This window comes from Ambystoma mexicanum, chromosome 12 (genome assembly GCF_040938575.1).
Source record: "Ambystoma mexicanum isolate Mex_15411 chromosome 12, UKY_AmexF1_1, whole genome shotgun sequence".
Lineage (NCBI taxonomy): Eukaryota > Metazoa > Chordata > Amphibia > Caudata > Ambystomatidae > Ambystoma > Ambystoma mexicanum.
The window spans coordinates 1,148,816,853-1,148,831,794 of NC_090936.1; the positions used below are offsets into that span (position 1 = coordinate 1,148,816,853).

The 14,942-nt window shown below is 44.7% G+C and overlaps 1 protein-coding gene across 1 annotated transcript in view; it reads right to left on the reverse strand.

Moving 5' to 3' along the window:
- LOC138514737 (uncharacterized) overlaps positions 1–14,486 on the reverse strand; it is a 147,033-nt gene extending 132,547 nt beyond the window's left edge. Inside the window, exon 1 of the mRNA XM_069630126.1 lies at positions 14,271–14,486. Coding sequence (XP_069486227.1) covers positions 14,271–14,486 — 216 coding nt within the window. The remainder of the gene's footprint in view (positions 1–14,270) is intronic.
- Between the last annotated feature and the right edge of the window lie 456 nt (positions 14,487–14,942).

Here is a 14,942-nt window from a genome sequence, read left to right on the forward strand (position 1 = left end):
CTCTGATTACAACATGAATGAAGAGTGTAAGGTATCTGAAAGGAAGTTTGCCATGCTTGTTTTGATCTTTGCGAGCCAGCATATCAAGCTATGGGTTGTTATCGTGAGACGGGGTGGGGTGCACTAGATATTCCATATCCCTTAATTCCTTTGATCTATTGGAGGGGGGCCCCAGAGGTGTCCGTGCCCCAGGCCCCCAAAGTGCTTAAGATGGCCCTGCAAATGGACACAATGGGGAATGGGGATTTACTATTAACGCCCAACCCGTGATCCTGTGCTAATAACGTCGGACCTGCTGGTGCAAATGTGATTACAGTTGGGTGGTATTGCCGTCGGGATACCGCCCAACTCGTGATGAGTCCCGTTGAACCGAATCCCCACCATTCCAAGAGACAAAGCGGCAAAAGGCTAGAGTGGATCAGACCATTGCCTGAGGGTAGCACATAACTCCCTACATTACCAGCTGGGCTCCCCAAGTCTGCATCACTGAACAGCACACACTGACCCACCCTGCACTGCACGGTGGCTACCAGTGGCCAGGTGGAGAGAACTGTGAACAGACCAGTGGAGAGGAACTCTCTGAACCCACAGTCATTGCATATGACAACATTAGATTACAAAATGCACTAAGCAATTAGTAATCTAAAAGGCATGGATATGAACCCAAAGAAGAGGCCAAAACAGTAGAGTACATTTCAGCAAAGAACCCCTCTTGTTTTAATTCCGTACTTTTGCAATTGAACAGTGTGACTGAAGAGTGGTGTGGAGTGTCAGGCGTGTGGCCCAGCAATGAGGAAAATCCTAAGGTGTTTATGTAACCAACCTTCATATGCTTAAGCGCCCAGATGCCTCCGGGTCCGGTGCGCTATACAAATGTCAAAATAAATAAATACATAAATAAAAACATTTATTTTAAAAAACAAGGAAGGTGAATTAGGAAAATGTGTCAAAGAGAATGTCAAACCCAGGGTTTATGACTGCTCCGACTTTGGAGGTGAGTGTGCAAAACCACTTCACTAAGAGCACAGTGCTCACAAAGGTCGTGCAAGCAGGACAGGGCGTTATACGTCACCAGGCCAAAGCCTTGAGCAGGGACAGTGTGCATCTGGCGCCACATAGTGGAGAGAATGGAGCTGTGCAGTCCGTTTCTTCTTCGGATTCTCTGCGATGGGATCAAGCGAGTGAATTTATAGAAACAATGGTGCCTATCGGGGAAAAAGGTGGATCGGGTTTCCAACAAACTCCAAACGTGGGAGAAGGGACCAAAGCAGGACAACGAGCGCCAAGAAACCACACAGGTGGCAACAGTGCGCAGTATAAGAACCTAACACAACATAACGGTACAGTCGTTATATCGAACATTTTATGTAAACATGCTTTTATAACGAATCTTTTATAACAAAATATATCACGAAAATGTATGTGGGGTGGGGTAAAGGGCTAAATATTGTTGGGAAACGGTTGGGGTGGATTTATAGGGGTGGGAAACGGGGGCATGGGGAGTGGACCACTGGGAAAAAAATTGTTATGTATTTCATTATAAAATATTTGTTGTATGTGCATTCTACATAAAATGTGTAATCCAGAATAGGCGTCCCCAACACCATGAACCCAGGGGAGAACCAAAACAAAACACGCCCACCAAGGGGGAAAGAGGGTTCATGCGAACAAAACCATAGAATGGATCAGTGGAATATACTGCCCACTGTGAGGGAGCTAAATATGGGGATAGACCAGGTCAAGGAACATAGAAAGGTATTCAATCAATCTTTAATAAACACATATTCAATTACCATACACATGATAAAAAACAGCATAAAAACACATAATTAATGCTGCACATATCCAGTTAAAGTGCATATTGTTTTAATAGCCATCCTAGGATGTAAGCATAAGTGCATTGTGCCAATCTGTAGTCTAGACTACTTTGGTCAGATTGGAGACAAGCACAGGTTTTGCTGTAGTATATATTGATGCTACCCAGCTTGTCTGTTTTCAATAACGAATTGGTGGGCTTGATTAAGGTACAACCTTTTCTATCCCGCAGAAAATATTGATTATTTTGATCTGCGTGGTTATGTTGCCTTGTATACCTCCTTAAGCCTCCCTAATCAATTTTTGCATTTAATTTTTGCATATTTTTTTTTCTTTTTCCCCTTGTCTGGTTGTATTCTGGTTACAAAATATTCCTTTGGTTGAATACAGATTGGGCACCAACTGAGGATTTTTGCTGTCTACGGATGTTATGTACTCTTGAATTATGTTATGCACAATGCACAATGCACTTATGCTTACATCCTAGGATGGATATTAAAATAATATGCACTTTAACTGGATATGTTCAGCATTAATTATGTGTTTTTATCATGTGTATGGTAATTGAATATGTGTTTATTAAAGATTTATTGAATACCTTTCTATGTTCCTTGACCTGATCTATCCCCATATTTAGCTCCCTCACAGTGGGCAGTATATTCCACTGATCCATTCTATGGTTTTGTTCGCATGAACCCTCTTTCCCCCTTGGCGGGCGTGTTTTGTTCTACATAAAATGTGCCATTATAAAGACATTTAACCAACATGACATGGAGAAGCTTTGGGAGCGGAGAGTTGCCACGTGAATGTGAGGCGCGATTGTGGTTTAATTCATGTTTTCATTAATTTAGCTAATCTTATTTTATTTCAGTTTTTTTCTTTTTTTCGATGATAGAAGTTTTTTTAATGCATCTATATTCTGACTTGAAAAATGTCGACGTTTTCCAACTTGTGTTCTACGAGGTTGCGCCGCTGATAAAATATTGGCTGATACACGCATTAGCAGTCTACGCGCGTGTACTTGTGCATACTTGTGTTCACGAGACCCTGGATGGCGGCAAGGAGTCTCACCTAATTTTGGTCCCACCGCATAGCCTGTGACCCCCACTTGTCCATTAATAGCTGAATGTTTAATGATGTTTTGCTTTATGAGGCGATATGCCCCGAGGTGGCGGGCCACTCTGTGGGTAATGGCCCCCTGGCCAAGTTAAGGGCCCGAGCAAAACGACGGTCCCTTAACGAGGATGATGGGCCATTACCTGCAGGGTGGTCCTAGCCACCAAAGGGCATGTCGCCATTATCACACATGTAGTACGCTACGCGGGTACTAATGGTTTTCTAAAAAAAGGAAAGTCCCGTTCACAGAGAGAAAATACTACACCAACATGGCCGCCATGGAATTGGAAGGTGGGGCTCTGTATGAAACACCTCTTCCATTTCCATGGTGGCCTCACTGGTCCAGGAGCTGACAGGAGCTGCGGCCGCTGCCGCAATCAGGTAAGTGGGATGGGAGCAGGGGAACCAGCCATCAGGCAGCTTGGACACTACTAGTGTTAGCCCGCGTACCCGAGCTCCATGATTGGGTGGCACCCCCGCCCAGGGTGCTAATGAACTTTAAAACCACACCAGGTGCAACAATTGCTGCTTTGAGGTCTTGTTGTTGCTATCAATATTGTAAATGATATGATAAGTTATTTATAATGCACTTAATACCCAGAGGTTTCTAAGCGCAGACCCAGAAATCGAACCTGCGTTGCTCAGTGTCCTCTTGCTTCCAAGGCGAGCATGTTGCCCCTGAGCTATCCTCCCGAGACAGGACAGACTCCTCCTTTCATCTTTCTGATGTTGACAGATTTATAAGATTAACATCAGCAATAACATCTATTATTGAGGTGCTTAGAAGCAGGGGGTATCCTGCACGAAGCACTGTATGAAAACCTGATATTGTAACTTTTGTGATGTGTTGCGCAAAAAGAAATTCACTGCAAAGAGAAAACACACGAACATTACTGACGGAAAATTTTAAAGTAAAAAGAGCAGTCAAAAATGTACCAGAAGTAAATATAATTGATTTAAAAAAATGTTAAACTAGGAAAGTAATTAGGTACCCCAGTGATGACACTGTTAAAGTACACTGTAACATGGATGCGCTTCATAAGCCCCCCCCATCCTCCACTCAGGCCACTAAGTCCCCTCTCTATTTCCAATAAAGACATTACTCTTCCAGGGGGGTAGGAGAAGTGACCGGAAGAGCAAAGTCAACGAACGTGGCCGCTGACCAGGAAGCAAACAAGTGAGAGTTTCAGGACGAGCAGTGGTAGAAGTGTACTGAACAAAGTGGCGGAACTGTGGCCTGGGCAGGGGAGAGGGTAGGTGGAAGCATAGTGCAACATGTGACAAGGTGTCGCGGCCGTGGCATTGCAATAGTCCACGTGACTAGTAACTATGGCTCCTATTACAACTTTACACTTGCACAGGGACATGAATGGACAAATCCTCTGTATAGAATGGTGAATATGGTCGTAAAAAGTAGAGGAATGGTAAACAGATAAAAAGAAAAGTAGTGGAACACCGTTCCCGACTGTTCCCGCTCACTTCGATCACTGAGGACGGGGCTCTGTGAAAGAATTAGCGGCCAATGAGAATGGAACATGAAAACAGCAAGAACATTCTAGATGTGTAAAATAAAATGAAAAGAGTAACACAAAGTGTAACATGTGAATAAAAGCAAGCAAATTCAATGTAAAAACGAATGTATAAACTTATTTAACGCAAAGCGCCTTCAAACTGCACCCATTTCACCAGCTGTCAGACACTGTTGGACTTCCCTGAAGGTGGGTAGGATTTCCACGAAACTCAAAATAGAACCCAGAGACCTAAATAGAGAGGGAAGAGATTAAAGGAGAGAGTCTGCAAGCCAAGAGCTGGAAGCAGGAGGCATACCATTACACAAATAAAGACTGGCGGCCTCATACGGCTGCGGAATTACCGCCAAAGACTTTTACCGTTACCATCACTCGGTCTGGCGGAATCACCACCGGGTTACAAGTGGCTTTTTGGCGGTATTAGTCCCCGATCATGGAGTCCACCAGACACCAAGGAGGATTTGGATGAATTACAACAGGTGGTATTTTTGCACGTCGTAATTTCTCCAAATATTGGCGCTATTGTGGAGGATTTACCTCCAGCACTCTGCATTAGTCAAATTCTCCACTTTAATGACAACTTTAGCTTCAGTGATGTGGTAAAAGTGGCGGTAAATAGATTACTGGCAAAAAAAATGAGGTAATGGAATTGACGCTAGAAATCTACTGCGCTGCCGAACTTGTGGGGTTAGGGTAGGTTTGCATGAGGAACAGAGGCGAACATTTCAAGTTATTTAAAAGGCATTTCAGTTCATACCGATCTTTAAAGCACTTCTAATTCTTTCTCATCAACAGAACTGAGATAAACGAAAACAAAACGTTTCCCAAGAATCACACGCCCCTACATGGAGAAGGCCAAGGGCCATTCCACAAATCTGCTGGTTGCAGCATGTGAAGAGTAGAGACCCACTGGTGTGTGGCGCTTTATAAGAATTAAAATAAATACATTAAAAAGATAATTGGCTCATTGCTCAGAAGGACGATCTACACGCACGCACATTTCCTTTTCAGGAATGAGCGGTGTGTACTAGCAAAGATGTGCTGCAAGTGTGTGTACTGCACAGCCCGGACTAACAGAGCACCAGATGTGAGCCAGGCACTCGGGCCCGATTAAGGGGTGCATGCAAAAATAGAAAAGTGATCTTCCATGAAGGAAGAACACTTTTCTAAAAAGCCATATATTCTGCCAAAGTGAGAATGTAGGGGCCTGGCTTAAAAGACTTGACAACAGCCCTAGCAATTAGGAATGCGGGATAGGCACTGCCAAAAGCACTGCATGTAAAAAAAAAGAGTTTAAATATGGCCCTTCTGAGGAGCCGTTAACATCTACTGCACGCGTTTTCCTTTATAATTAACCAATTTCTCAGTCTGCAACACCACCTTTCTCATTTACTGACGTGTCAAGGACACTTTCATGAATAAGAAAAGTGACAGACTTTTTAGAAATGCTCGCAATGTAACTGTGTCCATGTTGGCCGCACAAAAACAGATTGTATCAGCTTTTACAGCTGGAAAGCACATCTCGGCCCCAGGCTTTCCACCCACCTCAGAATGGTGGTGCTGAAACAGGAGGGGAGAATTCTGCCTTTCTACACTCATGTTAACCCCAGCATAGAACCGGGCCCTCAGAGCAGCTTTGTACCGCTCTGCCAGCATGAGTGGGGGGGACACATTTCAGGAAACAGATAAGCGGATGCTGTTAAAGGTGGTTTCTATTTTCAGCGCCCTGGTGGGTCACTTTAGTAGATCAGTCGGAACACAACACGCCTCCCTCTTCCCTACTTGCTTCGTATAGTAGGGAAAGTGCCCAGGTGGGATGTGCACTATTATAACGTTATGGCCCTCAGGAGGGACCATTCTCGGGCCGTACGTTGGGGACGGGTCATTATCCAAAGCGATGATGACCCGTTTTGAGGTTTATAAGGCTGGCAGTAGCGCCTTCCTGCACTTACAAATGTCCAATGGTCCTTGTTCTTAATCAATGTATTGTCCCCGGTGACTGTTCTATTTACTCCCCTCCACGACCTGGTCAGAATGTCCCTCAAACTCACCCCACTGTAAGACGCTCACCCGTCAAATCGGATTTCTTATCTATTGTACGTTCTCTTGTGCTCAAAAGAGCATTGTTCCTCCTGTTAATAAATAAATACATGTTGGATACTAGCAATAGCACTACTGGTTCCTCAGTGGTGGTTCTCAAGTAGAACATAATGAGTAAAGTAAATATTCAAAGTGTGTTAGTTAATAACATGTGTTTTTATTCTTTAATAAAAAGCGGTGCCTTCATAAGGTCAGCTTTTTAATTGCAAACTTGGTTAAACTGGAAAGGTTTGAACATGGGCCTGCACCCAGGGTCAGAACGGCCATGGTGCAAAAGATTAATCTGCCCCAGGACCCCCCCTAATCACAAAGCCCCCCCCCCCCCCAAACTCACCCGTATGACAATGAAATGCAAAACTTTGCTGCACTTTTGTCTTCAAGTCCTGGCCGGGCAGTTATCTGCCATTAAACACGTGTTCGGTTCATTTCCTATGTTTTCGTGAAATGACTGAACTGTGGGTGCTCAGTTTATAAGTAAAGGCTGCTTTCATTAACCTGTAACTAAAGTGCTTGCCTGTAACACGTGGACGATGAAGTAGACCTCATACACTTGCTTCAGCCTCGTTGGGCCTCATCAGTGAGGTGGAGCTGTGCCTCTGGAAAGAACACAGCATGGTAACCTGTTCAGTGGTTATCAATCACTTTGAGAGTTCGCAGCCATCTGCTTTTTGCTCACTGTACTTTTCACAGATGAGAATTAGCCATTTGCATATCAGTCTTTGTCCCGCCCACATGATGAGGCCCAACGAGGCTGAAACACGTGTACGGGGTTGCTGTTGGTACTCTTGCTCAGAAGGGAATTGCCATAGCATTTCGGTGCTGGACTGCCCATGTGGGCGGGACAAAGACTGATATGCAAATGGCTAATTCTCATCTGTGAAAAGTACAGTGAGCAAAAAGCAGATGGCTGCGAACTCTCAAAGTGATTAATAACCACTGAACAGGTTACCATGCCGTGTACTGCCACCTGGGAACCTTACGGTCTGGGTGTTTCATCTATTTAACACACACACCCGCCTAGGTTGAAAAATGTGCAACGATTTATCTCGTTACACACCGCTGTAAACGCTTCTGCGCTCATAAGCACTAGTGCCACAACAAATGGGAACATACACACCCATTGCTAAACCGGCGGCCTCAGCAGTGCGGGGCCCACGTTCTCGCGCTGACACTTTGCTCTGAACCTGACAGCAGTGTCGGTGCACGAGACACGGAAGGTCAAATTAAATGTAGGTAACGGATTGTGCATAGTGCTGCTTACCCTACACGGTGTCATTATTAGCCATTTTAATTATACAGATGTTCTCATCCCCGGGCCTTCCTGGACTTTTAACACGCTTTTTTGTGGTGTTAGCACAGCTCTCAGCAACAAGCACCCAACGCAATGAGCTATCTGTACTCCACGTTAGCATGAGCGATGTAGATGCTTAGTGCTTGCACTGATGACTGCGGGAGGGAGGCGCTCCATAGAGTCTCACAGGTGCCGTGGTTCAAAAAGCGTGTGCTTTGTTTTGTCTGAGGTGTGGGCGGGGGGATCACACGAAGGGAGGCACGAGGGGGCATCCCTAAATCACCAAGAGAACAGCCCTAGAGTCTTTGATGCTGCCAGTCCACGGCGTAACCTGTTGAACGGCCGGCCAGTCAGTCTCGCGCGCACGCACGCACGTCACGCACGTCGCGCGCTCTCTCTCGCATACAGACTCTCTCTCGCTCTCTCTCTCTCTCTGGAACGCACCTATTGGACATAGAGGCACGAAGCCATCTCTATTTCCCACTGGATGGCCTCACGCTGGGCTTTAATTAGAACTCAATGGTTGCAAAAGGTCCCACAAATGTACACGGTAAGGGCTTTTTCTCCAAGTGTGCTGTCACCATGGCAGCCGTCAAAACATGCCGTGCGTTGTGGTGGCCCATTAAGCAAAGATGCCGCTTCACTGGCACGGAGATGAGGTAATGTAGCTGGGGTCCCGCATATTACATACGCATACACTTAGATATGTTGCGGATTACACTGATTATTTAATTAATTTATTCAGAGATCGAAGTGAGCGGTAACGGTCGGCAACCGAGTTCCACTACTTTTGTTTTTTTACTGCTAACAGTGCCACTACTTCTGCACCATTTCGGAACAGTACATTTTGAAGTTAAACCATACCTCTTCCCTTTACCATCTTATAGCCATTGCAGTTACACTGAAATCTGACTGTACATTTATGAACCCCAAATGACACAGCATGGATTTATTCTAGTTGGCGCCATCTTAGGCAGGGGAAATGGAGCATGTCCGGCTAACACCAAGCAGGAGTCTCTCTTCGCACTCCGCCTTCCCCTGATTTCTTCGAGAACTTGTCATGTGTTATCTAAGGTTCAGTGCAAAGGCAATACCGTTTCTGAAGATCGATGCCATTTGAACAGGATACGATTAAAGCAATATGCCTCGAGCGGCGGGGGCGTTACCAGAGTCAGTATTGTCCCTGCCGCGAGGGGCATATAGCTATTAGTACCCGGCCTGAAAAAACTGCGTGACCAGGACACTAAAAGCTTTTTGATTTTCCTGAAATGCTGCAGCATTTCGGGGGAAAAAAAGACAAAGAAAATGGCCGCCGGGAAAGGGAAAACGGAGTCCGTTTTCCCTTTCCATGGTGGCCATCGGGAGTGGACGTGCTGGGAACAGTAGGGTTTCCAGCGCGTCTGCTCCTGAAAAAAAAGAAGGTAAGTGCAGTTGAGAGGGCGAAAGGGAGGGGAAAAAAACTAAAAAAAAAAACATGTACCTTGGTCCCCGGCGGGGGATGATGGAAGCCTCCAGCCGTGTGGAGGCTCGGAGCGGGGGTGGCCCTGCTCTGAGTCTCCACACGGCAGCAGGCTGCCATCGTCCCCCGCCAGGGACCAAGGCATAGAAGGTAAGTGGGGTGGGGAGGGCAGAGAGGAGGGAGGAGGGAGGAAAGGAAAAAAAAAGCCTTACTTCTGTCCCCAGCGGGGGGGCGAAGGTAGCCTCTCAGCCGTGGAAAGGCTCGGAACAGGGATGGCCCCGCTTCGAGCATCCTCTTTGGCTGAGGGGCTGCCACGCCCTCCGCCGGGGACAAAGGCCATGGAATCCCGACAGAGGGATTCCCGGCCTGCTAAGGCCTCAGCGAGCGCCAATCAGAATGGCTCTTTCATTCTGATTGTGCCCTCGCCGGGTACTAATATAATATCAGGTGGCCATAGGGGGCATATCCACTCATGCCCCTGGAAAGTGTACAGCTGAAGTAGGGACCTTAGCTACCAGCCACTATGACTACTGCAAAGCACTCCTGGGGGATACTTCAGTGAACCCTATTAGACTCCTACATCCAGAATGCAACACTGATTGGATTCTGGACATAGACAAAGTGATAATGTCCAGGAACCGAAGAAGAAAGAGAGGCAACAAACCACTTGTCTCAACTGTGCCCAACCTAAAAGAATAAACAAGTGACTTAACAGCCTACACAGCTGCACATGGCAAATGGGTGGAAATTGCACTAATCCACCCATTTTTACATAAGATCTACCAGTGAAGCCGCCCGCGGCCTCGCCGTTTGAGTCATGACTTACTGGTTAAAATATGAATCAAACCAAATACAGTTAACTGAATTATAATTTGCAAAATGTGAATAGCGTGAAACACATTCCAATACATCAAGTACAACAATGATGCATCATATGACACAGCCAACACAAGTTTCGACCCTTATGGGCCTTTATCAAGGCTGTGAAAATACATACATACAAGCAGTGGATTAATGATGTTGCATACATCAGACATGATCATGATTCATATGAGCATTAAGAAGAGGAAAAGTAACAAGGGAAAAGAAGAGGAGAAGGAAACAGAACAAGGAGAATGAATAGGAAGTACATTTGTAGCATGTTGCCTAAAAGAAGACACATTGGTAAACAGTTGCTTAGTACCCAATTAAGACCACCAACGCCCACAATATCTTGAATATCAACTCACCAATAATAAAGCAATAGAACCTGATGAGGGAGGGCATTACCGGTCAGGTAATGCCGCCAGGGCAATAGTTACAGGTCAGAGCGAAGCACATCGTACCGGGTACTAATAGCATTTGTTTCTCGAATTGAGAAACAGGGTTGAAACCATTTCTCAACTTCGAGAAAATAATGCACCAAAAATGACTGCTAGATATCGGGGAGAAGGGACTACCTTTCCATGGTGGCTGTTAAAAAGATTGAAAAAAAAGTAAACAAACAAAATGGCAACCATGGAAGGGAGTGATGAAACTACACATAGTCTGTTCTCCCTTTCCACGGCGGCCTGAAAATGAAAGCAAAGGAACTCAGTGGGACACAGAGCTCTGGAACTGCAGCCGGTGAGTCTTCATCGGACAGGTAAGGACCTGGCGAAGGCAAAACAAAATTGCAAAACATAAGTTTTTGTCTAAACAACTGTTTAACACCCTTTAGACAGAAACAATTTATTCCAATTACTTAATCCTATGGTCTGAGTCCCTATGTCTAACTAAATGTCCCTATATTTGCTAATTGGCCCTCTCTACAGGTAAGGTGCTAGCCCTCGGTGGTTACTAATATTACACCTGTGAAGAGTACACAAGAGGAGGTGAAGTCTATCCTTATCCTTGCTCACTACTTTCCTGTCTGCTAAAATGTTGCACACATCATCAAGGTCGATATTTTTACATTATTGTCTTCTCCTTGGATTTGTGTGGCTTACAGTACTCAAAGCCTTGATTCTACTAATAAAGGAATTTCTAAAACCAAAAAACAGCTACCAATCTTGTTGGGGCTGCTTATCTTAAAAAGATGCTACTATATTACGCTCACCTGGTATCCACAGGGACGCCACCCAGCCGGGTTACTCGCTGGTATGCTTCTCAGCTTTGCCCTGATGTGGTCTGCGGGGAAGGTCCTGCCTGAAAATACAGGAGGACTGGGTTCAAGACTGACCGACTGGGGTAAGTATCCTTCCTCCACCCCCGTATGATTTCAGTTCCTCTGGTGCCCTCTCCTCACCTTGTGGTAGAATTAGGCGTGCTCTCCGTCCTGCCTTCTTTGCAGGGGCGCGTTGTCTTTTATTTTTTAATTAATATTTTTATTGGTTTAAAAACAAACCTTTAAAAATTTTTTTTTTTTTACAAACATCAATTCCTTCACAATAACTCATTAAATATTCCCAGTCCTGCCAGGCCCAAGTTAGCTGTTGCATCTTTCTATCCACCAGTCATTAAGATTGAGGTAAGTTCGATTTCAACAAGCTCTCAATCACTGTTAAGAAAGATGTGAATGGGAGTATCAGTTTCATGTCAGTCCCATTAAACATTTTCTCCCACCATTCGTCAGCGCATAATGAAGGATGTTCCTCAGCCCATGAGCCCAGGTGAATTGATCGCGCATCTCTCAATTTGCCACAGAACAGTACCAAATGTTTGAGAGTCTCCACCTCACATGCACAGAGTCTGCAAGCTGTGTCTAAGGATGTATTACAATCCCATACTTTAAGCCGCTCTTTAGTTTTGAAGGCTTTCAATCTAAACAGCATAAACACTCTCCTTGCGTTCGCACTTGGGAACAGGCCTATGTACCTTTGAAGTTCATTAAGCGCCCTTGCCTCGGTCGGTGCAGCGCCATTAGAGTGTTGGCAAATCTTTGTGCACATGTCGCCGCCCAGTCAGCATGCCAGATTTTTGCTTTGCAGCATCAGGATTGTTGTGTAATGTTTCTAAATTAATATCGAACTCCGCGAGAAGATCTTCACAGCGTTTGGCCCACACTGATACCATGTTATTTCCTCAGAGGATACGTCATGTAGGATCTGAAACTGCGGAATGTTCTCGAGTTTTCGTGTTTTGCGAAATAGGGACAAGAGGTTCCAACAAATTCTACCATGCAATGAGGTTAGTGCCAGTTCATACCTTATACATGGACAGTCCCTTTGGCAGGCTCAATGCTTTGTACCAGAACGTATTCTCCAATGTGGACCACAAGGACTCGGGACATCCCAGCGCATTTTCAGCTCCATACGTTAGAATTGGAGAGACCTTTTGTTGGTAAAAGTGTTGGTAAAAGTTTCGAACTGGAATTAGAGAAAACCTTCCACATTTTTTATTTAGAAGAAGTGCTTGATTGGCAAGTTGGTGACAATTCCTCCTGATTTCAGTGATCCACGGGCCGTCGTTTATATCAGAGCTTATCCACATGCCTAGATATTTTACGCTGCTTGACAAGCCTAACGAATCATGGCCCAGCTTCCATGTAACTTTACTTTTGGTTTTGTTTCGAGCTGTTCTCAAGTTGTTAAGCACCATGATTTCACATTTGTAGGTATTAATCTCCAATTGATTCTTGGTCACATATTTTTGTCACATATTTTTGTACTGCATCTAACTTTCTCTGGAGGCCAATAGCTGTTATGTCTAGTGCAATCAAATCATCTGCGTATAACAGCCAACTGATGTGAGACGTGGAGTTTGGGTGGAAAAGATCGCACAGAATTTATGGCGTCCCCAATGTCTGATATAAAGAGGCTAAAGATGGCGGCGGCCAATGGGCATCCCTGCTTCACACCCTTGTGCGTCTTGATCTCTTTGGAGAGCGTTCCTGCTTGGTCTAGTCGGATACGGATCGATGTTTCTGTGTGTAGATCTTTAATTGCATTTGCCAAACCAGCTGGACAGCCCTATAGTCGCAACTTGTTCCACAGAATTTCACGATTAATAGTGTCAAACGCATGGGAGAAGTCGATAAAAGCAAGGTAAACATTAGTGTTGGTACGTATGGCCTCCATCTTCAGCAAGTTTAGAAGAAGTAGATTCAGCGAGCATCCAACGTATTTAACAAATCCAGCTTGCCTTATGTCTACCCGATTAGCCTTTATGGACCATTCGATCAGTTTTCTTTGTAGCACTGTAGCATAGATTTTGCCAAGAACATCCAGCAGTGCCACTGGACGGTAGTTTTTAGGACAGTCTCTATTTCCCTTCTTGAAAATAGGTACGATTATAGCCAATTTCCAGGTCCTTGGAGTCTGCTGTTGTACTCTTATCCTTTCAAACAATTCCAGACACACGTCTGCCCAGATATCGGGATGTTGCTTGTTTGTGAAATTCGTTAGACCATCTGGTCCGGGTGCCCTGGAATTGTTTTTTTATTATGGCCGTGATGTCTTCTTTTGAAGAGTATGTATCCCAAGATTATTCAGTTGGGGCAGATGGAATTGGGAGACATTAGGTTTACTGTAAAGGGCCTCATAATGTGTCTGCCATTCAGCTTCCGTCACCATGCAGGCTTGGAGTGACATTTGAGGTGCTTCAAGGTTATTAATAATGTGCCAAAAATCTCCACTGTTTTTGTTTTTTAAGCACATCAGCATCTTCTCTGCGTCATGCTGTAACAGAAGGTGCCTGTGACCTTTGAGCCAATTTTCGTAGTTTTGTTTCGCCAGCTGATTTTTCACTTTTCTTACTTGGCTCGGGAACATTTTGTTTTACGGATTGTTGAACGCATCAGACGTTTCCTCTTCAGCACTTCTAAATCGAAGCAATGGGTCTTTTTGAATGACTGATTTTTAAGCCCTATGTTTTTTGCTTTAAACTCAGATAGCAGCGGTGCATATTCCAATGTTGAGCCTCCTTTGTGAAATTGTTCAGATAAATACGCAACCTCATTTGTATCTAGCCGCAATCTGATTCTACTAGCTTCCACCACTACCTGTGTTGACCACTCTGAACCAGGCTTGTTACTAAAAGTTGAGAACTCCATTTTTAGCATCTCATGGTCGCTGTTGTGCATTTGAACAACCTCTGGAGATTTGACTCGTGAGTGAAGGGCGTCCGATGCAAACATATAGTCAATGGTGGATGAAAGCTCGCCTCGTTGCCACGTTGAACCAGGTGGAATGTCTCCACGGGTACATCCATTTAGCATCGTAAGGTCGCAAGTTTTTAATTCTTCCAACCATTCTTTTACAAGGCTTGCTTTTTGTGATTTTAGCGGCTTAAAGTAATCTATGTTGATATCACCGCAGATTATTATGTTTATTGGTCGTGTGGATTCCATCAAGTCATCAATAATTATGGAAATTTGATTTATGAAGGAAAACGTGCCAGCCCTCTCATGGTTCTAATATATATTTATAATATATATACGATCCAAACAAACCTTTGTATCATGATATTTCCCAATCTCAGTCACCTGGATGTAAGATGAGTAGTTTGTCGATTTTAAGAGATGGTAGCCCGAGGATCGCCTAATGAGCGTCACCAACCCCGCCATAGGGCGACCCTTTTTTAATGTAATGGCAGGATTGAGAGCACATTCGAATTCTGAGACCATAGGTAGAGTGCTCATCCATGTTTCTTGCAAGCAAGCTACATGGATTCT